Source organism: Lygodium microphyllum, chromosome 23, assembly GCF_053477565.2.
Source record: "Lygodium microphyllum isolate KBCC chromosome 23, Lygodium_microphyllum_v1.1.10, whole genome shotgun sequence".
Classification (NCBI taxonomy): Eukaryota; Viridiplantae; Streptophyta; class Polypodiopsida; order Schizaeales; family Lygodiaceae; genus Lygodium; species Lygodium microphyllum.
In genome coordinates, this window is record NC_141157.1 from 50,482,775 (window position 1) to 50,509,411 (window position 26,637).

Here is a 26,637-nt window from a genome sequence, read left to right on the forward strand (position 1 = left end):
CATTAGGATCCTAATATTAAATATCTTAGTTTGACATATTGCATGTTGATTTTTTTGAGGTTCGCATCCTTTACCCAAAAAAAAAGTGCACATTAATAAAACCGCTACATAGTTGAGAATCCAACTATGTCAAGCTACAAATATGAAGTTTGGCCCTTGTTTATCAAACTTATTGTATCCACTATCCACATCCCAAGATATAGTGCAATGAGAGTACAAGAAACATTAAATGTAATACAATAAAAAACAATTATTTTTCAAGGTGAAGCCAATGTTTCTAAAACTCACCTCCAAAGCCCATTCTAACAATCTCACATCTTGCCTAGATTTTGCTGCAACTAGAACCCAACGAACTTGGTCAATTAGACTATTTTCTTAAAAGTATAAACTAACTCAAAATAATGGATGTTTACCACGGTACCATCAATTCACCAAGGTGAACATTGCAAGGAAAAAGACAAAAATACCCTAGTCAATACTGGCCATACAATTTTTTTTCAAATCTATATGACGTATTTTATGAATAGATAACGACTTTGGCATGAATAAAATTGTCCACTCAAAAGTTTGATGCTGAGATGGGATGGAAAGATTTTGTTCAACCTATATAGTACAAGGCACGCAATCCATAATACACATGTTGTCAAGACTTTGGTATCCTCTTTACATGTTCAAAATCCTAGTTTTCCAAAGTTGAATCCAATATAGACTTCTTATCATGCCAATGACTTACATTGGCACTCTATAATTGGGATCAACCATCTTTAGGATAAAGAGATTGCCTTTATCTCCTCTTGAGATCCTGTTCAATTAACATAAGAAGAGACTCTTTAGATGATACTCACAAGATTGTGATTGCATTATTAAAGAAATAGGAATTCAGATCTAAAATTTGTGCTCCTAACCTTGTCTTAAAGAATCCTAGAACATATAGCATTGTTATAAAAGTACAAATTTAAGATGTGAGGAATGTATTAAGAAGAGATGGCTCATAAAAGACAACGTTATGTATCCCAGAAGGAGGTTTTGAAGAGAACAAATAATGTGATTGATATATTAAGTGAGATATATTTACAGCATCACAACCCAAAAAGAGTGAGATGATCCATGGGCAAAATAGACCCCTCCTTGGCCGAATTGAGGCCAAAAAGAATATCTTATGTGAGCTCGCTTTCTTCCCTAGCCCTTTAAAGATTGGTACACTTGCCGTGCTTGACGGGGATGATGAAATGGATGAGGACATTGCCTTCTATCATGAATCATACGCTTCAGCTGTCCCTTGTTACTCGGAATATCAGAGGGTTGTGCTTGTCGAGGAAAGCTGAGTGCAAGAGGCTTCTTTGCAGTACAAGGCCAGACATCTTAGCCCTCCAAGAAATCAAGATACCGCAAGGGGACTGGAAGGAAGACTTGATGCAAGGCTATACCTGCCTAATGGCTCCATGTGGGAGAGGTAAGGCCGGAACCTTGATATTTGTCAAGGAGAACTTCAAACCTCACATCATCAAAAGGGATGGCGGGGGTGCTTCCTAATCATCTCCCTACAACTCGAAACAGAGGAGCCAAGAATCATCTCCATTTATGCCCCAAATATCTCAGCTCTAGCAGAGCCGTGAAATGGAAGGAGTTGGATGAAGCCATGCAAGGGTCACATACCTTTTTGCTCGGTGATTTCAACATGATGATCTGGGAAGGTGACAAGTCACATGCGGCAACCACCATGATAGGAGAAGAGAGGATGGCGTGGGAGGAGTTGTGTGGAAATCATGATTTGGTGGATTTGTCACACGCCCTGCAGGGTGCCTGCATGTGGCACAACCAGCAAAGCGATGCTTCATGGAGGGCTGCAAGATTGGATTGTATATATGCCAATCAAGGCTCATGGTGGATCCGCCTGCAACTTGAGGTGAGATTAATTGCTGAGATGTGTGCCTTGGATCACACCCCGCTGGAGGCAATCTGTAGAATCATGATTGATTCAAATGCAACCCACCAAGAAGAAGAGAGGAATTATAGTTGTGATTAAGGATGGCAAAGGACTTATGCATCAAGATGAATTCAGCATTGCCAAGGCCTTCGTGAAACATCCATTTTTGATCATCGGACAGCCAGCACTATCTCCTGAAGGCTATGAGAAGGCTGTGACACAACTACTGCAGCCGTGTGCCATGAGTTGGAATATGTAACCAAGAAGATGAAACAAAGAAAATCTCTTGGCCCTGACAGGCTTCCAATGGAGTGCTACAGGGCACTTTGGGAGACATGCAGGCAGGATTTTTGCAACTTTGCCAATCATTTTAGGAAGATCGGGTTTCTTCCTAGATACAACAATTGTGGGCTGATCAAACTCATTCCGAAGTCAACAGACAGACTAGCAATCATGTAGTGGCAGCCCTTGACTATGCTAAATGTATGTTACAAGATTATAGTGAAAGCAATAGCTTTGAGGGTCAAGTTCTTATTGGCACATTCATAGAGACCAATATGGGTTCATCCACAGAAGACGCACATGATGCTTTTCTGAATCTAGCACTTTCCTTAGACCATGCATTGGAGAGGGATGGCAAATTTGTCCCAATAAACATGGACATGGACAAGGCACACAATAGAATCAGATGGGAATTTATTCCAGCAACCCTAGGGTGGATGGGATTTAGTGCTCCCCTCTACAAGATGATTAATGGTCTGTTTTTCAACGCCTTGGCATCTATGACTGTCAATGGTTTAATCTCCCATAGCTTCCAATTAAGGAGATCTGTGAGACAGGGCTGCCCTTTAGTCCCCCTCCTCTTAGTGGAGACCGATTCTTTGCTTAGTCTTATTGACTAAAAAGTGCTCAGACGACCAAGTTTGGGCCTCGAACAGCCAATCTCGGATACTTGGCCAAACAGCCAACCTCGGACACTCGGACGGGCACCCCTTGTCCGAGTCCGAGCTAGACTGCTCGGACGTCTGAGTCTGGGACTCGGACCAGACATCCAGAACCCTATCTAACTGGGTTTTGACCTCTTCAGGGGCTTGCCCCCAACTGACCAGTGACCAACCTATAAATAAACCCGTAGAATTGTTTGTACCTAGAGAAAGAAGAAATCTGAACCCAGCAGTCCATGGGGGACTAAAAGCTACCAAAGAAAATGTGGACTCTCTCTTGGGGGTCTATGACCTCTTTTGTTTTGTCTTAGGATCGGTGATCAGCATCAAGAAGATGGAATTGCCGCTCATATCTCTTGACAAGGAGGAGCAATGGCTGTAGGCCTATGGTTTCAAGGAGATCAAGTTTGGTCAAATCTTTCGCTACTTGGGATTTCCTATGGGGGTTGGCATCTCAGAAAGCTAAGTTCAATTGGCTGCTAGAGAAGGTAGAGGCCAAGTTAGCCAGGTTTCAGAAACTCCCTATAGGGATGAGTGAGAGGATCATCATTCTCAACATTGTCATCAACCCTGCTGCTTCATTTGTGGCAGCTGCTAATGCCCTCCCAAAGGTGAGCTGGGAAACCCTGAGAAAGAAGGGCAGGAATTTTCTATGGGGATGTGCAAACAAAGCCAACTAGCATGTAGTAGCATGGGGTTTGCTTTGTGAAACCAAGGCCAATGGAGGCATGAGGGCTGAGGCTACGAGGAACAAAGCTCAGTGGCTTGTCTTCCAACTAATCCCCGGGATCGAGATGAATTTATATTGGATGGCTCTTATGATAGAGTAGATGAGTAAGGCCACGGCTTCAAGAGGAAGATGGAGTGACCTATCATGGATCAATATGTTGGTTGGAGGAATTGATTTCAGGATCAAACAATCTACGCTGGCGAATTTCCTATTGAAGAGCTGGAAGGACACACTCAAGAACATTGACTAGAGAGGAGGGGTGATGCATCTCTGATTCAGCACATTTGGCTATTCCCTATGGCAATCAAAGATGGAGTAGCTCCTGTTGCATTGGATTGGAAAAAGTCCAAGGCAGTTGAAAGATTCAGGTTGAATGGAGGTGAGGCAGCCTAGTTGGAGGAGAATTTGGATAAGAAAAGAGACAACTGGCCCACAAGCCTCTGCTGTAAAGGGAGTTCCCTGCTTTGATCATTGTGCACTAAGAGAGGCAAGAGAGCCTTGCAAGCTGAAGGAAGGAAAGACTTCGAAGATAAGAAGGAAGATATCTTCCTAAAGGTGCAGGCCAAGTGGAAGAAGAACTTTCCTAGAACTCACTGGAAGATGTAGAGATGGAGAGTTTGAAGAGTCTGAGCCTGCATGCCCTCAAACAAATGCAATACCCTGTTATGGAAGATCTCCACCAAGAAGGTAGCAACTAAAGATAGGATAGTGGCATAGCCAAATTCATGAAGATACCACAAACCTATCAGATGTGCTTCAAGTCAAATGAGACAATTGTCCATACATTCTGGGGATGCCCCACAGCCCAGGTAGTGTGGAAAAGAATCAAAGTGTGAGTTGATTGGTGGTTAGTACACTCATAATTTGTCTCCAGTGGATGATACACATCGACACCTCCCTCAGCCTGCTCCCACGAGAGCCACTGACTGTTGGACAGCTCTATCCTTGAGTATCTTATCTTGCACATTTTCACTTCGAAGTTCTCTTTCACCCTTTCATGGTATTTTATAGGTTTCGGCACTTGTCTTTGACATCTACCTCCCCCTCCTGTTGTACCTTCTCCTTTGCATTGCATGATTTCATTATCTTTTGAAAAGAGCGCTCGGGCAAGAGAACAATTTCCGCATGAGGGATATGGTCCGAAAGGCACTTGCTACATGGGAAGTCTCATCATGTAGCACACTCCTATGCATCTCATTGTGCAAAGCACAACTAGCTGGATCTTGTGCTGTCTCCATCGGCAATTCTTTACTGCCTTAACACCACCTTACTCCTCCATTTACCTCTTCCTTGTCATCAGTACCCTTTGAGTGGTTGGGTTCGCTTGTTTGTTTTGTGATGTGTTGGATCTAACCATCCCATTTCATTCTCGCTATATGGGATAGTTGAAAGGCCACAAACCATATTTATCCTCCAAAAGAAAAAAAAGTTCGATGTGGTTTCATTTGCCTTTGCATGAGTTGGTAGGCCATTGGGCAACCGACATGCACCCATTGTCCGATGCCCTATCCTCTTTGGGTTGACTACTTGGATTCCCATGGTAAGATAACCATTGCCTCTAGAATCTTGGTAGACCATTGGGCAACTAACGTGCATCCTTTGTCCGATACCCTAGCTACTTTGGGGTGGGATGCTAGTACGTGAATTGGGTGGTCAGTCTCTATTGATTCCCAAGACAACACCACAAGACAAAATCCAAGAATCTCTCTTAACAAAAGTTTGATTCTCTACATCTCTTTCTTTCCATTTAGCACTTAATCCAACCTTATAACAACTCAAATATTTAGATTTATAAGTCTTTAGGAGTGGCCCGATTCAGGTATTGCCACTGTAGGAACTGTGGGTGTCATTGTGGAAGATGCAAGATTGCAAGTAGAAAGCTCCCTCTTTTTCTTCCAGATATGTATTCGGCATGACAACGCATGCATTTCAGCATACTCTTCCCGGATAAGCACTACCAAGCTTTAAAACTTTGTGTTGACTGGTGAATACCGTTGTAGGGATTTTAGGATTGCGGATAGTGAATTTTTTTAAATTCCAGATCTGAATACCAGTATGGAAAAGCATGTATTTTGGTGTACTCCTCTGATAGAACACTACGAAGCTTTTAAGACCCACAAAACTTCAAGAGTTGCAAAAATTCACATTATGCGAGTATGAAACATAGCCATGTGAGAAAGTCTTTCTATTCCCAAAAAACCTACAAATTTTTAACTTTTGCTGCTATAAATCCTTCAAAATTTCCATGACTCAAGTCATATATTCAACCTTCGATAGTAGTACATAATCTTTGTATCATACCAATTCTTCAATCATCAAAATTCTTGTTTCCCTTCTCTAACTGATGAGAAACCTCTATCATGACGTACACCATCAACAACACTAAGCAAAATAGTTCTCTTGTTATCCCTCTTACTGATAACACCTCCAATAAAAGACTGCACTCACAGTGTTTCCTATGGTAGGAGAAGAGAAAAGAAAGGATGAAAGCAAATCCTTGCTGTCGTAGTTTGAGAATAGAGGAATTGTCAGAGCAGACTTCATCCCACGATTCCATTTTTCAGCACATCGCCATTGGCTCTGAAAACCACATAACTTCAATCACCTATTGCAAATCTCTTCTTCTCATGATGTGTTTTTTTCCCCTTTTTACATCTCCCATATTTTTTCTTTTTTCTAAGGTTCCTCTCCCATGCCAAGTGGTAAACATATTGTTAAACACTTAAAAAATTCTGCTAGGGATCATAAATTGTTAAAAAACACGGATCTAGAGCATGGCAACTATGGAGGTTGGAACTCAAAGTACAAACTCATGAAGACATAGACCAGACAAGACCAATTGTCACACAAGTGAATTAGGTTCCAAGATTGAGACTTGGACTCATAAAGACATTCTTGTGTGTAAGGACAATGATATTGACACTTGATTGAAAGGACAATAGCATTACATTGAAAAGTGAACCAAGTACATGTCTTTATAGCTTTCCAACTTCTCCACTCTCCTCATTGTGCTTATGGGATACAACACCTCATCCTGCAGCATACATCATTTGTCTATTTCTCAACACCCCCCCTCAAATGATGAATCTCTACCCTTGCTGGCTTTTGCCCCCCCTACATACAAAGATGGACTAGGAGACTAGCTCTATGGTAGCCTAGTCAAGTTAAGGCTTGAAATTGTACATTTTTGGTAGGATTTTTACAAAGTCAAATCCAAAAAGATCCACTATGGGAAAAACATATGAAAGATATAATAAAAATTCTTCAAAACAATCTGTCGGAGTTGTTGATGGTAGCGGAAGCATCTTCTTCTTCTTCTTCTTCTTCATTCATAAACTGGTTTTCCCTTGAGCTGGTCTCTTTTACATCTTTGCTTTTAAATTTGCTTTCTTCATCAAGCAGTGAGTGCTTAATATCTTTTAGTGAGAGACTCGGAACATTACTTAGAGTGGACACAAGGTTCTCATATGGATCCTTGTTTACACTTGCAAGCAGTACGGCTATTGCTTTATCTTCATCAATATTCTTTTTAAGAGTTGCAAGCTGGGTTTTTAAACTCTTAAGCTTATTAATGTGTATGGACATGGAAGCACTATCCTTTATATCGAGCTTATAAAACTGCATGAGCAATTTTACCTTTGAATTCTTTGCTTGAGTACCAAAGATCTTGTCAAGCTCTTCCCAAGCCTTTGTAGCATCTTTGATGCCAGAGATATGATGCAGGACATCATCAGATAGTTCCCAGGCAATGATGCCTAGAGCTTTGTTATTCATCTTCTTCCATTCTTTGGTTCTTGGTGGAGCTACTGCAAGTATTCCAATTTCTGCATCTTCCTCCTTGTTATCTGTATCTTCTTCCTCATCTTCAAATAGGTCCCACAAATCCTTCCGCATGAGGTGGTACATAGTCTTCTCCTTCCAGGCATGGAAGCCTTCTCCATTGAACTTTGCTATTTGCTCAAGCTTTGCCATGTTGAGTAGCTCCAATTAACTGAGAAAAGACCAGCAAGGAGGATTTGTGAAGTGTCACAAGGAGGTCAGTGTCAACTGACACTAGTTGAGTATCAATAGATACTATTCTTGAGCTTAGTATTGAATGACGGTGCTTGATCTTCTTCTTGCTTGTTAATTTGAAGTGTTAATCTTGCTGGGAATTGAGTTCAGACTCAGATAAGAGTGATAGTGTGTCCCTTAAGTTGAAGAGAATGAGAAATTGAAGAAAAGGTGAGCTTGGACCTTGATGGCTATGGCTTCTTGGATTAGGGTTTTGACCCAGGCCTAGTTTTTTTCAGATATCTAGAGCTAGAGTTGATCATTTTGAAAAGTTTTTTTATGGAAATGTAGCTTACTCCATGCTCTACAACAGCCCCATGAAAATCGTCAGGATTGGATATAGCAATATGTGTGCAGATCAACGAATTGTCAGCAGGCGCAGTTATGACAGCGACCTCGAATTTCAGCAATGCCAGGCTTGTGAGTGCCCAATGTCAAGCTTAGATATGATAGGAAGAAGCTCCTTGAGTAGAAGAACAATCCCCCAGAAAAAAACACATTGAAATATTGCCTGGTTTGAGAGATATGAGATCTCAAAGTGAGGTATGTCTTGTAGGCCACAAACTGGGGTTATGGCAGCAACTGACAATAGTGACAATGCTGAGGTTCAGTAGCCAAATCTCATGGATTGATGTGATACAGGGAAGCTTTGTGAGGTGGAGAACACCTCTCCAGAAGGAGACTCAGAGAGATTTGGTATGTGGAGTGAGATACAGGAGCTTCAAGATGACAGGGTGCTGCTGGCTATGGCTGATATGGAAGCTCAAGTGAAGGTAGAGTTGAGAGATAAAGTCATGGACTAGAATTGAGCTGACTAGAGTTGAAGAGGGATTGAGAGAGAGCAAAGGAGAGCTAAACCATGCTCAACTGAGCTCTGATACCATGTTAAAAAACACGGATCTAGAGCATGGCGGCTATGGAGGTTGGAACTCAAAGTACAAACTCATGAAGACATAGACTAGACAAGACCAATTGTCACACAAGTGAATTAGGTTCCAAGATTGAGACTTGGACTCATAAAGACATTCTTGTGTGTAAGGACAATGACACTGACACTTGATTGAAAGGACAATAGCATTACATTGAAAAGTGAACCAAGTACATGTCTTTATAGCTTTCCAACTTCTCCACTCTCCTCACTGTGCTTATGGGATACAACACCTCATCCTGCAGCATACATCATTTGTCTATTTCTCAACATAAATGTCGTAGCAGAACCGTAAATTCCTGCCAACAAGACCACATTTCTCGCAACAAGAATAAATTTTAAAACTAAGTAACAAAAACACATGGCAGACGTGCGAGTTACCACTTGAGACTCCCATCGATTAACATGACTCTTGCTATGGGTAAGCATTGAAAGCCAAAACGAATGACATTTTCGCTACTTGTCTAGTTCGTCTGCATGCAGTGACATACCTATGGTTAAGCATTTTCACACACCATGATTAGCCTACGTCCTTGTTTAGAACACAAAGTGTAAACAAATCTTTATTTGAAAATCCAAACCAACTTTGACAAAGACATGCTTCGATTTCCAAAACCTTGTTAATTGAGACATCTAGGCATAAAACTACTTATAACTTTTGATCCCTAACTTGGATCGCCAAACTTTTAGAAGGAAGGTTGTAGCCAGTTTTAAACTACAACTTGTCAGAAGAGATTAGAGTCAAATACCAAAGATTTCATTCCCAAAAAACCTTTGCACAGTTTGCAATCTAGCATTTCTGCATGTAGTCTACTACAGACATTAAACTTCTAGAGCACATATCTCTCACATACTCGCTTGGCTAATGAACTTGGTAGGGATTCTCGTTAGGTGTGAAAGTACACTCTGAGTATGCTGTCCATCATTTGAAACCCTTTGATTAACACCATATTTCAGAATACCAAATGCTGGGAATAAAGGGCCATCGTACCTTTTATATGTGCACAGGTGTGAATGCACCCTTAGCACTTTTAGTTTACATATATCTATCTCAAAAAAACCTAAAAGAGGTACACTCTATTGTACCCACACATCGTGCATATCTCTTACTCACTCAACTCTTTGCTCTCTACTACTGCTCATGTTTTTTTTTTTCGTAAAAGGTAATTGTATTAATTACGAAAAAAAGGTACAAGTTTTCATGATTACAAGATACATGGGGGCTCTAGGCCCACGTGTGTAAGATCCCAATACTAAGCCACACAAAAGTTACACAGGTCATGACAAAGACCCAGAGGAAATTGCCATGTGCCAGGGAAGCAAGTCGTCCCGAGGGAGCAAGTCCGAGTGGTCCAAATTTGCCAGCATCCCCAGAATCTGAAAAAGTGGAACAAGATCTTCATATGCAATTGTGGCGGTGTGGGGTATTTTGGCCGCACAAAAACCCAGTCGAAAGGGGTTAGGGAGAACCCCACCACTGTACGCCAAACCTGTGACAAGAACGACCAGATCTTCTTAGCCAGTGGGCAAGAAATAAATCGATGCCGTGCAGATTCCACAATAGCGGTACAGAAGAAACAATTGCCATCCACTGCTCATGTCTCTCTCTCTCTCTCTCTCTCTATCTCTCTCTCTCTACCATTGCCATAGTTGGCTCACATCTCCACTGTGTATCGGGCTCTTCAAATTGGTATCACGAGCATGCTTCTCGGAATTTGTTCGAGCTGCGCCAACTCATCCCATGTGAAGAGAACAGCAAGTCTCCTTCAATTTTGATCAGGTCGCAAGTCATACAGGTCGCTAGGAGCACTTCGCAACTCACGTAGATCTCAAGTGTAGTAGGTCACGTAGGGTGCAAGCCATAGGCCAGCTTAGGTGATAGCTTTTTTGGTTAGTGCAGGTGTTCGGTAGTCAGGTGTTAGCCTTGAACGATAGTCCCTAGGCGGGGCGTAGGTCACAAGTAGCATAACAAAAAACTATGTTTTTTTTTCCCTTGGGTAAAATTCAGTGCATGCATTTACTTCTGGAATTTAGGGCTTTTGACATATGCTCAAAGGTTTTACTCAGCTGAGTAAAAATTGTGAAATTTTGACATATTGGACGGCACGCATTTCGGGGCTTTTGTAAAATTTGTATCAAATTTAGTATTGATATGTGCTTGTAGTACAATTTCTATGCAAATTGAGCACGTTGGACATTGGGCAAATTTGGGGCTTTTGCAAAATTTGTGAAATTTTAGCAAAATTGGATTGTGGAATCTACTCGGGAGTTATATCTGATGCAATTTGAGTAGTTTAAGTAGATAAATTTTAGGGCTTGATTATGTTGGTCAAATTTATACATGTAGATTCAATTGGAGCAAAAATTACAGCTAAAATTTGGGGCTTTCTCATGCAATTTGATGTATTAGCCCATGGCACAACTGCAATTACTTGTGGTGTGCTATAGACATTTTGTGACTCTAAAAATTGATTTGCAAATCTGAAATTTCTGCATTTACTTGATTTTTCATTCCTGATTGGTACTTATTTTGTACCTTGGTCATTTGTGTGATAGTTGGGCTTACATTTGTTGATCTTTGAGCCGTTTTTGGGTTGTAAATCATGGCTGGCAGCACAAATAGTAGCGATCTTTTGCACATTAAGAAGCTTGAGGGTGCACACAACTTTGCTATGTGGCAAAAGCAGTGCTCTAATGTCTTGGTGCAGAAGAAAGAAGTGAAGCCCATAAAGATAAAAGAAGTAAAACTAGCAACCATGGATCAAGATGAGTGGGATGAATTAGATGAGCTTGCATGCTCTACCATAGAGCTTTTAGTGTTAGACAATTTGCTATTTAACATAGAGAAATTGAAATTTGCTTATGATATGTGGCAAAGACTTGAGGAGTTATATGCTTTGAAAAGTGTAGCAAGCAAGGTCTATTAGTTGAAAAAATTGATGGACCTTTGTATGAAGAAAGGTATAGCTATGTTTGTATATTTGAATGAGTTTAACTCTATTTTCAGCTAGTTGATTGCGTTGGAGTTCAAGGTAACATTTTTGTTATGCACTTTACTTGAAAGTTAGGACACTTTAGGACAATAATGAGTAACTCCAATGCTATGTTGTTATATTCAGATGTGGAGAGTTCTTTATTCATGGAAGAGCTAAACAGGCAAAATAATTCAGCAAACAAGTCTTCCAATGCACTGTATACTAGAGGTAGATCTTAACAAAAGGGTAATTCTGAAAACAAAGCACGCAACAAGTCTTGTGGGGAAAATGTAGAGAGCCATCATTGTGGTAAGAAAGGGCACTTCAAGTGGGATCGCTTTAAATGAAAGAAAGAGAAGGGCAAGGGTAAAAGCACTGATGATAGCAAAGATGATAAAAAGAATAGCTGACATGCAAAGAAGAGCAGTGTGAAGATAGAGGAAGTCAATGTAGTCAATTACAAGAGTGATAGTGGTAGTGATGTATACTCTTTGCTTCTTCCTTTATTGCATAGTCATTGATTGCGAATTTTGATGATGACATATACTTGGATTCTTGATTTAGGTGCTTCACTTCATGTGACACCACACCTTGAGTAGTTTTTTGAATACCGTGGTGGTAGACATGGTGTTGTCCACTTGGGGGACAACTATGTACGTGACATTGCAGGGATTGACAGTGTATAGTTAGCATTTTAGTATGATTTAGTGTTCACCTTGCATAATGTGAGGCATGTACCCTAGCTCAAGAAAAGCTTGATAAGCACAACACAACTAGATCATGAAGACTATCACACCACTTTTGGGGATGGCAAATGGAAGATATATAAGGGATCTAGGATTGTTGCCAAAGGCTCTAAGAGTAACACTTTGTATCCATTACATGTATCTAGTGTGTGCGACCATGTTGTCGCCATAACCGAGTAGCCAAATGTGCCTTTATGGCATAGTCGGTTGGGACACATGAGTCAAACTGAAATGAAAGTGCTTTCTTGTTTGGGTTATTTGCATGTTTGAGATATGTTGATTTTGATAATTGCATATGTGGTAAGCATGCTCAAACATCATATAAAAAGTCTTTTTTGTTAATATCTTCATCCTTAGAGTTGGTATATTTAGATGTATGCGAGATACTAGGGTTGTGTCTTTAAGGGGAAATAAATATTTTATCACATTTGTTAATGATGCCACACACAAAATATGGGTTTATCCAATCCATCGTAAAGACAAGGCATTAGATAAGTTAAAAAAATTCCTGTCACTTGCTAAAAGTATGACTTAGCAAGACATTAACATATCTTCGCTTTGACAATGGTGGGGAATATGTGTCAAAAGCCTTTCAAACCTTTTGTGACAGCAAAGGAATAAGAGGGAGCTTATTGTCCCTTATGATCCACTCCCGAATGCTATTACAGAGTATATGAATAGGACTATTTAGGAGAAGGTCCATACCATGTTATCTCATACTGCATCACCTCATGGATTTTGGGCAAAGGCTATTATGACACGTGTAAGTCTTGCACAAATCCTAGCCCCTTCACAATCATTGCAGGATACTCTTTAGAAAAGCATTGGCTTTGATACCATGTGAAGATATGCTAGGGTTTACACTGAGGAAACATAGCATATATGACCAAGATTGAAACACAAAGACTCAGATAGAGACAAGGAAAACTCAAATTCTAAATACAAAATGTAAAATGCAAAACACAAAACACAAAAACTCAAAACTCAAACACAAAGACAAATATACAGAGAAGAAACTCTAAAGTGAATGAATGCTGTAAATGAATGTAAGAGTGTATAGAATGCCCAAGGACAGAGGAATGAAATATTAGAGTGATGTCCACCGAAGATGGATCCTGAGTGTTGTGACTACCAGTCGAAGATGACAGAGTGTTGAAACAATAGGCTGGTCACCAAAACACAATTGTTCTTTGGCTGAAATCTGATACATGCAGTAGTGTACCATCAAAGAAGGCTGAAAACTGATCACCCAAGGTAGAGAACAGTCATACGACGATAGGAGAAATGTTTGTTGATGTAGAAAGCCTATTAGATAGCAAAAACGTAGGTACTGCAACAGTTGCCCAGTGGGAGAGATGGCAGTAGCCTGTTGCGTGGCACCAAATGCTGAAAATACAAGCTAATCAGGTGCTATGATGATGCAGTAGATGGAGACCTCCAAACAGTAAGGCAATGGCTGAAAACAAGCTGCCTAAGGTTAGATATGGGCTGCACTCGGTGAGGGCTAGACAGTACATGGTAGGTGGCTGATGACTGAAATCTGCAAGGTAGAGTGAAAACTTACATAAAAGGATAAGGCTGAATAGTGGGCAGCCCGTCTATTTATAGATGTTGAAGGGTGTCCCCCAAAATTAGGGTTTTGGGGGACCACTGAAACTCTTTTGAATGGCACACCAAATTTGCGTTTTTCATTAATTAAGCATATTTTGGGGCTATTTATAAATGCTAATCAACAATAAAGTGTGTTTTAGCTCAACATTCTCTTATTTTCAAAATTTGTTTCTCATAAAAATCCATTGCTTAGTGCATATCCTGCTATAGCATATGTAATTTTAATCCTCTGTTAACTTCCAACCCCAGCTGATCCAACTAACACCTTATGAACTCCATCATGGGAAATATGATATTTATGGGTATTATAGCCTCTTGACCATATACCAAATGAAAAGGGATGAAACCTCCACTCATCTTCTGAATTGTCCTACAAGCCCATAAAGCTTGATACATGTACTTGTCCCAATTCTTTGGATGGTCTTCCACTAGTTTAAATAGTATCTTTTGCAAAGTCCCATTGAATGATTTTACCTACCCATTACATTGAGGGTAGTAAAGAGTAGCAAACCTATGTTTTAGATCTAATTTTCTTGTCAATTCTTGAAGAACTAGCTTGTTCTTGAAACTAGGACCTTGATCTGTTATTGTTTCCAATGGTATCCCAAACTTGTAGCATATATTCTCCATTAGAAATTGAAACACATTTCTTTTTCTAACATTTCTGAGTGGCTTTTACTTCATGCAATTTGGTCATGTAATCACCTGCAATAAGGATATAAGACTTTCTTGTTTTAGTTTCTGGCAAAGATCCAATGAAATCCAAATCCCATTTCTCAAATGGCCCATAGGCAACAATAGCTTTAGCAAGTTTTGGAATCAACACCCTCTTAGCAAATGATTGACTGATAAGCGTAGCAACTTTTACACCAATGAGAAACATCAATACTCAAACTAGGCCAAGTAAGTGCTGCTAGCATGATTTTTCTTTTGGTCAGCTCAAATCCAAAGCGATCTCCACATCCTTCTTCATGATAAGAATATAAACAAGTAGGAATTTCAGAGCTTTCCAAATACTCTTCTTAGTATATTATCAACCCCTCTCATATATAGTTGGTTGTTTATAAGTGTGTATGACTTGGCCTTTCTAAAAATTGTATGCATTTTACCTTTGTCATCATCCAAAGATTTCAACTTGTTAGTTTTTAGGAACTCTTCAATCAAATGAAGGCTTTCCTTGCTATCATATCTAGAATTGCCCACCTTCTTGGCAACAACATAATTTAAAATAGCATTTTCAGCCAACTCATGAGCTCTAGTGTTAATTTCCTTGCTAGTATGCTAAATTTCAAATTCTTGCAGTTGCTTAATCAGCTCCTTTATCTTGAACAATCAATTCCTTTAAACTTCTTTGTTAGCTTTTTGGACATTTGAACTTACTTGACAACTAACATAGCATCTCCCTTTGTCACTGCCTTTCTATATCCCAACTGAATATATTGTTCTAGGCCAACATGTAAACTTGCCTATTCAGTCTCATTATTGCTTTGTATTTCCTTGCTTTCCTGACTTCTTGACCTTCAGCATTCAAATTGGCAAATCCCAATCCTCCCTTTTTCAGCTTTCTTCTATAGTTGTATAAGAAAACAAAGTGGCGTCTTTATCCTTCATTTCTTCATGAATTCAAGGATACGGGATCAACTTTTGTTTTATATGAGCTACACTTTCAACAGGCTCTTTATAGGTCAAAATATCAACTAAATTAGCTCTTATAGTATCCTCTTTCAATTAAGTAAATTCTAATTCCTGTAGAACCAACGACCATTTAGTTACTCTCAAGGCATTTTCAATAGATTACAAAACCTATGGCAATAACTGGGAACTAGTAAGTACTACATATGGTTCATTCCAATTTGGAGGCATAAAAACTGGCAAAGTACTCAGCTTTGTCCTTTATCTATAGAAATATATATTTTTCAACTTGTGACCAAACTAAAGGATCTTCTTGAACTACTAGCTCTTTCACCATCAGCCAAGTCATCTCCCAACATGTTCATTAGCTTAGGTAACCCAACATTCATTTTAGGCTATTGGTTATAAATTTATTGCTGTGGGTTTTTCATTCTTATTGTGGCTTATGCATTTCCCGCACAAGATTTATTGTCTTCTTCTCTTCTTTTGGACCTTGAATTGACAATCCAAAAAGGTAACCATCTCTAGGAAGTTAATTGGCAACCATTCTCTATCTTCTTCATCAATGGTGAAACTTTTTGAATCGCTAGTCTCATCTCTTTCAACATCACTTTCATGTCCACTTGAATGACAGATCTTGTTTCCATATAAAAATCACCCTCTTATGAGTAGGATTGTCCAAATGGAGTTCCAGTCCCCCTATACCAATCCTATCTGAACCTCATGCTAATCAACCATGGTTGCCCAAATTAAGAGGATATGCCCGTAACTTCATAGTATAGTTGCTTGAAACAGAAACATTTCGGCCCAAAAACACATTGTTTTGAGACAACCAAGATAACTGACCCAGTTTGATAGATTGTTTATTTTGCCTTGTTGCGTGTAGACTTTGCCATGTTGTGTTTGCTCTCCACCCTCTTTCTCATTGATCACTCTCTGTACCTATTGTTTGCTCCACCACTCTTTCACATCTATTGCTGTCTACAGCATTGAAACCCTACATTTCTCATCCCTCAACTATCTAATCATTTTTCTTTCTTGTCCACGCTATTTGGAGTACTTTTCTCTCAGATTTGGAGCTGTTTTTTAGTGTTTCCAGCTAGCAATCCCTCTTCTCTCTTCGTCCTTCACTGTCCTCATTGATTCAAGCTGGTTTTCCCCAACTTTTCCACTTGGGTATACATCCTCCAAATAGTGGAGGCCCACATACATCTGAATGCACTAATTGTAACCTGGTTGTGGCCCACATACATCTAAACCGGGTAAAATCATCAATAAAAGTCTCAAAATAGTAACATCCTCCCAATGACTTTGTCTGTATAGGCCCACATACATCTGAATGCACTAATTGTAACCTGGCTGTGGCTCTAAAAGCAACATTACGGGGAAACGAAAGCCAATGCATTTTTCCCAAAATACATCCTTCGCACAAGTGCTCAAGAGGTCTCTCCAGAAGAGGTAATCCATCTAGCATTTGTGTACGCTGTAAGAGCATCAAGCTACCAAAGTTCAATGCCCCATGCGAGCATGCCATAACTCTGCCTGTATCATAGCAAGAGTAAGAGTAGATGCCAAGTATGCTAACTAATCAACTGAAAGAGCATTCAACTCATATAACCCATGAAATAAAGTGTCAGTCAAAACCAAAGTAATGCGTTCCTTGTCTCTCACCATGCATCTATCATCATCAAATGTGACCTGCAATCCACAACGTACCAAAGAAGAAATAGAGAGCATATTCTTCTTTATACTGGGCACAAACAAAGCATCCTGTATAGAGCCATCAATGGATGTGAGCACAATCTCCCCAACATCTCAAACAGGGTACGATGCATTGTTGGCACACTCTACAGACTTGCCAACTAGAGCAACATCAACAGAAGCAAATAAATCTCTGCGAGATGTGATGTGCCTAGAAGCACCACTATCAAAAAACTAAGTGCCTGCATCCTCAGTAGAGCTAAATGCTTGATCAGCCCAAGAAGTGTCATAATTGCATGTGTAAAAGCAATAGTCTCTGTCTGCAACAAAGGATGCAAACTCAATAGCAATGGAAGGAGCATAAAAAACAAACATTCCCGACTCCTTTTTTTCCTCCTTGGCGATGAACTTTCTACACTCAATGATATAGTGGCTTGGCTTTTTGCAATAATGGCATTTGCCTTTTTTGGCTTGTGTGTCCCCTTGTTTTTTAATTCCCTCTGAGGTGCCTGAAGTCCCAGAGCTCTGCGGAGCATTCTTTACTTGGCTGCCTTTGCCTTCTGTCTAGCCATAAAAGCCTGCTCAGAGGCTATGACATCCACACCACTACTTCTTCTTGTTTGCTCCTCCTCTAGAAGCAAACTGACTAATTGAAGAAAGGAAATAGGCTGTGGGGCTATCCTCATTGTGAGGTTTAGGGAAGTCTGGAAAGCCAAGTACGAAGGAGGTAATGAGTTCAATGTAGTAGATATCAGCTGTGTATCATTTGAATAGTACTCATTGACATTCATGAGTTGCTCATGCAAATCCTGAATTTTGTTCAAGTGATCCTGCATAGAATCACCCTCATCCATCTTTAATGTCTCAAGCTCTTTCTTTAAGAAAGAGATGCGGGTCTCATTCTTACTAGCAAACATTTGCTCCAAAGTTAGCCAAGCTTCTCGTGAAGAAGCTGCCGAACGAATGTGGGGGATGATGGACAACTGAATTGCCAATGCAATCAGTGACAAAGCCTGTGCATCCCATGTATCCCATGATTTTTGAGCTACTGATCTTTGGGATAGTGCCTAAAGTAGAGTAGGCTGAATAGGCTGAGGTGTCTATTGTCCACGTTCTCTTGGAGAGGAGGAGTAGCTGGAGCCACAAATTCGCGCCTAACTTCTTCGCCACTAACATAGTCCCAAAGATTTTATGCAACAAGTACATTCTTCATCATGAAGAACCAAAGTGAGTAATTGTTACCATCCAATCTGTCCTCCTTGGATACATAGGTAATGACATCACCTCCCTGATTTGCCATGATAATCAATGCCAAAAGAAGCAAAAGAGCAATGTCCAAGCTGGACCAACTTGAAAATCTTAAAATTTCTAGAAATTACAACAAAGTTTGCTGCAATTAGTACATTGATGTACACTTTGTCAAAATTGTTTGTAATGCACGCAGTCCAAGGTGCATTCAGTGTTTAGCAACACTGTTTGAGCAAAAATCCCAAAATTTCTTGCCCCAAAATTGTCCAAAACAATCTATCTCTGACTGAGACTGTAGTACATGTGCCAATGTGTTTAAAAAACTCAAAAGCCCAATTTTAAAAAATAAATTTACCAAAAAATTTGCATCAACCGTGTCCTAGACATGCATCTAGACAGCTATACTTGTTGGGCAAAAGCCCCTCTTCTAGAGATGAATCTGGAGTAAAAAAGGTAAATTAAAAAAAAAAACCTTTGAAATCAGTCGATCGGTTAAGCTGGTGGCCACAATAGCAAGTACAGGTGCAGGCGGTGACAGGTGGCAGAGGTACAAGGACTAGGCAGCAGCGCAGGAGCCAGATGACGGCGTTGGAGGCAGGTGTGAGACAGGGCAATACACTGGCGGATGGGTGGCACTCAGCAGGCACAGGCGGCACTGTTGACAGGTGTCAAAACCCTGGCGAGAGGGCGTAGAATAGACAGGCGGCGCTCAGGTCGCTGGTCAAGGGCATCCACTCTTACTCCTTAGGACACGACATTTGCTTTTGACGGGCTCAGGCTGACTGAGTGGGAGAAAGGCAGCTCCTAGAGCTGACAGTGAAAAAGGGGCAGATCTGTACCGAATTGGAACTCCTGTGAGCTAAGCAGAGCTGATCTATGCAGGGCCTCAGTTCTAATACCAAATGTGAGATGGAGAGAGAATCGAAGTTCAGCTCAAACTGCAGTAGACAGTGTGGAGAGTGAAGCACGACACCCAATGCAATAGATTGAAAGAGTGCAATCTGAAAGTACAAGGTACAACCCTTAAAACCTTAGGGTTGTAGGGGGTGTTTACACCCGAACATGATAAGTGCTTGTAAGTGTGTGGCATAAGCACATACGAAATAAGACAATAAGTCTAGGGGAAAAAACCTCTTGTATCGAGAGTAAAAAGTGCCCTAGTGTCCTACTGATCACCAACACTCCTATGTGAGCATAGACGTAATTGAAAACCCAACATAGATGTTCAACATATAAATGGCGTTATCCATTTGTATATGTCTAACACATTTTTGTTTCATTGTTTTTGAAACTCCAAGCAAATCTGCTTCATAGGCATAACATGAAAAGTCCAAGCATGCCTTCTGGCCCCTAATATTAATCTCCAAATTTTCAATAACTCCCAAATACTTTACCTTTGAGCTGTTCTTCACATTTGACAGGCATACGCATACTCACCTCTAGTTCTTCCTTTTCTAATACTAACTAACCTATGCCATTGTCTCCTCAAGGATAAGTCATTTGCAGCAATTGTCCATAGGTAACATCAGCCTTTTTAATTTTTAAATCCTCAAGCAAGTTGTAAGGAACTTGATTGATCCCAAGGCAAAAATCCCCATTGGAAATTTCCTTCCTTTTCTAGCCTTTTTGCTAATCCCTAGCTCATCTACAACTTGTTTTCCTTTCTTACTTCTTGCTGTCTTTGTTGGGAATAAAGGCTCATTGTATCTTTTACCATGTTTGGGTGTGAACACACCCTTACGCTTTGTACTTTATGTATATTCAAAACCTAAAATGTGGTACACAAGTCATTGTATAGAATACTCATTCGTGCCGTGCTCACTCTCTCATTCTACTGCTCTCAACTCTCTACCCCCCTTCACTCTCAGCTCACGCACAGACTCATGCACAACAAACTGGTATCAGAGCGGGTGACAAGCGTGAGGTGACACGCCTGAGGTGACGAGTGCTAGTCAGGGCGTGCACAATTAGGGCGTATATTGGACAAGTCATAGGCGGGCTCAATAGGCAGGCGTAAAAGACAGGCTTGTGCGCAGACAGGCGCCAGACAGGGTGACATAACATGCTAGTGCTGATGGACGTGTTGCACCTTGACGACTTGACGAAACGGGCTGTAGGAGAAACGGTGTACGGTGGACGAAACGGGATGCAAGCCATGGCGCATGGTGGACGGGACATGCTGTGACCAATCGATTCAAACGGGTCACACAACAAGCAGCAAGTCAACGTTTTTTCAAATATCTTTTTTTTTCTCTCCTTCATTGGGCGTTCACATGCCAAGGCACTAAGTCAAATTCTCCCCAAGGAATTTGGGGCTTTTCTCGGATTTGGGGATTTTAATGTAGAAAATGACAATTTGACTTAGAAATTGTGAAATCATTGCACAGTTGCCCGTGAAATTTTGAGGCTTTTTCACATTTCAGTGACATTTCTTCAATTTCAGTGAAATTTGTGCACACCGGACCCAAAAAATTTGGGGCTTTTGTAGAATTTCATCAATTTGTGCAAGAATTTATTGGTATATGCACTTGGATACTTGAATTGATGCAATTTTGAACATATTATCCTCTTAAAATTTGGGGCTTTTGACCCAAATTGTCAAGTTTGTGCTGGGGAATGCCTTTGGAGTAGAAATTGCAGTGAAATTTTGGGGATTTCACATGTAACTATTGGCTTGGTCTCAAACTGTGTCAGAAATTGCTTGAGGAGTGCAGCAAATAACATTTTTAATTCTGAAAATTCATATACAGATCTGAAAATTTCTGCAATCTTGGGATTCATTGCTGCTTGGTACTCTTGTGCTCTGTGGTCACTTGTGTCATATTTGGGCTTGCCTTTGGTGGCTGGTTAGTCAATTTGGAACTTCAAATTATGGCTGGAAACAGTGACAATAATAATCTTTTGCACATCAAGAAGCTTGAGGGTGCCCATAATTTTGCAATCTGGCAGAAACAATGCTATAATGTCTTTGTGTAGAAGAAACATGTAAAGCCCATCAAAACAAAGCGAATCAAACCAGTAGATATGAAACAAGAGGAGTGGGATGACTTGGATGAGCTTGCTCACTCTACTATTGAGCTCTCAATGTCATACAACTTGCTCTTCAACATTGAGAAGCTGAATTCAGCATATGCAATGTGGCAAAGGCTTGAAGAATTGTATGCTTAGAAAAGTGCAGGCTGCAAGGTTTATTGGCTAAAAAAATTAATGGACTTTCGCATGAAAGAGGGTACAGCCATGTATGTACATTTGAATGAGTTTAACTCAATTTTCAATCAGCTGATTGCTCTGGATTTTCATATTGATGAAGAGTTCAAATCTATCTTCTTGCTATGCACTCTACCTAAAAGTTGGGATACTTTCAGGGCAGCTTTGAGTAATTCGAATGCTCAGCTGTTATACTTTGATGTGAAGAGTTCTTTGCTGATGGAAGAACTCAATAGGCAAAATAACTCAGCAAACAAGTCTTCAAATGCATTACACACTAGAGGCAGATTTCAGCATAAGAGCAAATCTGAAAACAGAGCATGCAATGAATCTCGTGGAAAGAATGTGGAGTGCCATCATTGTGGCAAAAAGGGGCGCTACAAAAGGGATTGCTTTTAGTTAGCTTTTAGTTAAAGAAAGAGAAGGGAAAAAACAAAAACAATGAAGCCCACAAGGCTGAAAACAAGGACAACCAGCCTATCAAAAAGAGCAGTGTGAAAATAGAAGAGTTTAATGTAGTCACTCATAATAATGACAGTGATGGTGATATACTTCTAGCTTATTCTTTGGATACACATGCATTGATTGCAGATTTTGAGGATGATATTCATACTCGGATACTTGATTCAGGTGCATCCTTTCATCTCACACCACATCATGAGTGGCTCTCTAACTACAATGGTGCTATATGTGGTGTTGTTCACTTGGGGGATAACTACGCATGTAAAATTGGAAGGATTGGCAATGTGGAATTTCAGCATGGCTCCATGTTTGTTTTGCATAATGTGAGACATGTACTTCAGCTCAAGAAGAGCTTGATTAGCACAGGGCAACTAGATGATGAAGGCTATCACACCACCTTTGGGGATAGCAAATGGAAAACATGTAAGGGCTTCCGCATTGTTGCCAAGGGGTCCAAAAGTGATACTTTGTATCCGTTGCATGTATCTAGTGTGTGTGACCATGCTGTCGCCATAACTGAGCAGCTAAGTGTTTCTTTATGGCATAGCCGGTTGGGACATATGAGTCAATTTGAAATGAAAGTGCTCTCTCGTTTGGGTTATTTACCGTGTTTGAGGTATGCTGATTTTGAGCAATGTGATCATTACATTTATGGTAAACATGCTCAAACATCACACAAAAGATTTTTCTCTAAAGTCTTCACCCTTAGAGTTAGTACATTCAGATGTATGTCAAATGCCATGGTTATCTTTAGGGGGGAAGAAGTACTTTATTACCTTTATTGATGATGCCACATGCAAAGCTTAGGTTTATCCAATCCGTCGCAAAGACAAGGCCTTGGATAAATTTAAGAAATTCTTGGCACTTGTTGAAAATCAGACCAGTAAGACGTTAAAATGCCTTCGCTCTAACAATGGTGGGGAATGTGTGTCCAAAGCCTTTCAAGACTTTTGTGACAGCAAAGGGATTAAGAGGGAGCTTACTACTCCTCATAATCTGCCCCAAAATGGTGTTGTAAAGTGTATGAATCGGACCATTCTGTCACATGCTGCTTTACCCCATGATTTTTGGGCAGAGGTTGTTATGATAGCCGTACACGTGATTAATTGGTCACCAAACAAGTCTTTTGGGGGGGGAGGAGTTCCCCAAGAAGTGTGGTCGGGCAAGGCACCTTTGTATGCACACTTGAAAGTGTTTGGCTATGAGGCATTTGTGCACATACGCAAGGAAGAGCGCAACAAACTTGAGCCAAAGTCCTGTAATTGTATTTTCCTAGGATATGGTGATGAAGGTGAAATGGAGTATAGATTATGGGATCCCGAGAAAAGAAAAGTAGTATGCAGTAATGGTGTCATCTTTTGGGAAGATTGCATGCACAAACAACTCAAAAGAATAGAGAAGGTCTGAAGGGTTGTATTCTAGGAGGATGTACCAATAGGACAGCAAAGAATGCCTGTTAGACAACAGCAAATACTTGCTGAAGGGAATGATGCTATAAATGATCAGCAAGGTCTTCCCATGATGTTCCACAAATTCAGCAAGAATATGTGCACCTGGAATAACCTGAACCAATTATACAGCAAGCTGTACCTGCAGAACAACAAGCTGTTAATACAGATTTACAAGCTGAACAACCAACAAATATTAACCAATGGGTTCGTAGGTCGGCCAGAGTGCAAAAACAGTCAAACTGATTTGTTCCTAGAGTAAATTATGTGGCTGATTATGTCATGTTAGTAGATTGTGGTGAACCGTCATGCTTCCAGGAAGCAATGGACAAACACGATAGTAAGAAATGGCAAAAAGCAATGCTATCAGAGATGGAATCTCTCATGAAGAATCGCACTTGGGATTTGGTAGTTTTGCCAGAAGGACAAAAAGTGCTACCTTGCAAATGGGTTTACAAAATGAAAGTCACTTCTGGTTCTTTGCAAAGCAAGGCACGCTTGGTTGCTAAAGGGTACAAGCAAGACCATGGAATTGATTTTGATGAAATCTTTTCTCCTGTAGCCAAAGTGACTACTTTGCGAACCATCTTGGGCTTGGCTGCATCTGAGGACATGGAACTCATATAGATGGATGTAAAAACTGCCTTCTTACATGGTGATTTGCATGAGGAAATCTACATGCAGTAGCCTGACGGTTTTGTTGCAAAGGGAAAGGAGCACGTGGTATGTAAGCTCAACAAGAGTTTGTATGGGCTGAAGCAGGCACCGCGAGAATGGTATCGCAAATTTGATACATTCATGCAATCTCATGAATTTCATCATTCTCAAGTTGATCACTGCTTATATACTAAGAAGGCAATAGATAGCAGCCTTATTCTCTTGGTATTGTATGTGGATGACATGCTAATTGCAAGCAAAGATGTTCATGCCTTGTACTCCTTGAAGCAGCATCTACACAATAGCTTTGATATGAAAAATCTTGGTGAGGCAAATCACATTCTTGGCATGCGTATACTCAAAGACGGATCAAAGGGTCTTCTTTATCTATCACAGCAGGAGTATATTACGAAAGTTCTGCAATGCTTCAATATGGAGGGGGGAAAAGCTATTAGTGTACCATTGTCTCCATATGTGAAACTTAGTGTAGATGACAACTCTACATTAGATGATGGTAAGGTTGAAATGGCCAAGATACCTTATGCTTCAACTGTTAGTAGCTTGATGTATGCTATGGTTGCTATACATCCCGACATTGCATTTGTGATGGGAGTAGTTAATAAATACATGGCATATCCTGGCAAAAAGCATTGTGAAGCAGTGAAAGATATCATGAGATACCTTAAGGGTACAAAGGATTTGTGTATCTGCTTTGGTAAGCAGAAGCTATCTATTGTTGGTTTCATGGATGCAAACTATGCTGGCCATCCTCATTGTAGGAAGTCTACTTCAAGAATATGTGTTTATCTTCACAAGAGGAGCAATCTCTTGGATATCTAGGCTGCAAAAGTATCTTACACTGTCTACTACAGAGGCAGAATATGTGGCTGCCACGGAGGCATGCAAAGAGGCTTTATGGCTTTCAAGTCTGGTGAGAGAGCTTGGGATTACAGAGGTTCCTATCTTCCACTGTGACAGTTAGAGTGTTATCATGCTAGCACGGAATCCTGTTGTTCATGCAAAGACAAAGCGCATACAAGTGAAGTATCACTTTATCAGGGATGTACTTGATAGCAAAGGCATTGAGCTAGATCTTCTTACGAAAGGTCTTCCAGCTGAGTGGTTTGCTCATTGCCGCTAGATGATGGGGATTGGATAGTATATGTGTCTTTCAACTTTGTACATACATATACTTAGCTGATTCTTTCCTCTATCTTTAGGCACATTGCCTTTAGGTGGAAGGTTGTTGGGAATAAAGGCTCACCGTGTCTTTTATTGTATTCGGGTGTGAACGCACCCTTACACTTTGTACTTTATATATATTCAAAACCTAAAATGTGGTACACAAGTCATTGTACCGAATACTCATTTGTGTCGTGCTCACTCTCTCATTCTACTGCTCTCAACTCTCTACCCCCCTTCACTCTCAGCTCATGCACAAACTCCCAGACAATAGTCTTTTGAGCTTCACATTCAATATCCATCTTCTTGGCTCTCTTGTTAGCCAAAATATTTGCATTTTTGCATTGTTGAACATACTAGTTTCAATTAGATTCATACCAAATGGGCCTTCATCAGATCTTCTTTCCAATTGTTACCTAGTAGGTTCAAGTTGTCATTATTTATACTACAGTTTAACATCTTGCCTAGCATTCCATTGTGGCATAGGATACATCTCCGCTCTTGATCTTCTTGGATAAGGACAATTATGAAAACTATATACAATTTCCTTATAGTTGAAGCATTCAAAGTTCTCCCACTTGTTCCTTAGAGGTTCTCTAAATCTTGTCGTAGTGAAGGTTGCTTGGCTTGCAACATTTTCATGTTTAAATTCAGATTTGCTAATTGTTCTTGCAATTTCTAAATTACATCATCATTAGGTTTCCTATAACCTTGTTGTATACCATTTTCAGGTCTTTCAAATACCCTGGGAAGTTTTATATCTTGCTGTCCTGCATTTCCTGCGCCAATATCAACTATGTTGGATATTTGAATTGCAGTTGCAAGAATACTTCTCCTTTTCCTAACCTATTTAACTACATGCTCAAATGAATCAAGGTCTTTTATCAATATCTTTTCTCTAATTTCAAGTTTGAGCTGAGAAACAAATTTAACATTTTTCAAAGAACATGACTAGACTTTGCTCCATACCTTGTGTAACCTCTATCCATCTCTCTTCAAATTTGGAAATAAATTTAGATACTTCCTCGTTCTTTTCCTGAAACCCAATCCTAAAAAACTCTTCCCAAAGATTTCCATAAACTCTCAGAAGTTTGCCTCACTGCAAACTTGGTAATAAACCCAACACTAACTTGATTCCAATTTGCCTTTGTCTCCTCATTTAACGAATCCTACCACAATCTTTCAA

The 26,637-nt window shown here is 40.2% G+C and overlaps 1 protein-coding gene across 4 annotated transcripts in view; it reads right to left on the bottom strand.

Moving 5' to 3' along the window:
• Nucleotides 1-336: 336 nt before the first annotated feature.
• LOC148016174 (putative plastid-lipid-associated protein 4, chloroplastic) overlaps nt 337-26,637 on the bottom strand; it is a 114,064-nt gene continuing 87,763 nt past the window's right edge. The window contains exon 7 of one of the 4 annotated variants that reach the window (XM_087664029.1): nt 337-802. Coding sequence is in view for 2 of the 4 variants with exons in the window: in XM_087664030.1 (XP_087520156.1) it covers nt 730-802 (73 nt within the window). In the remaining 2 variants the exon portion in view is untranslated. Of the gene's footprint in view, nt 803-10,026; nt 10,073-26,637 lie in introns of those variants that run through there. The other 3 variants (XM_087664032.1, XM_087664030.1, XM_087664031.1) reach the window with 3 other exon arrangements.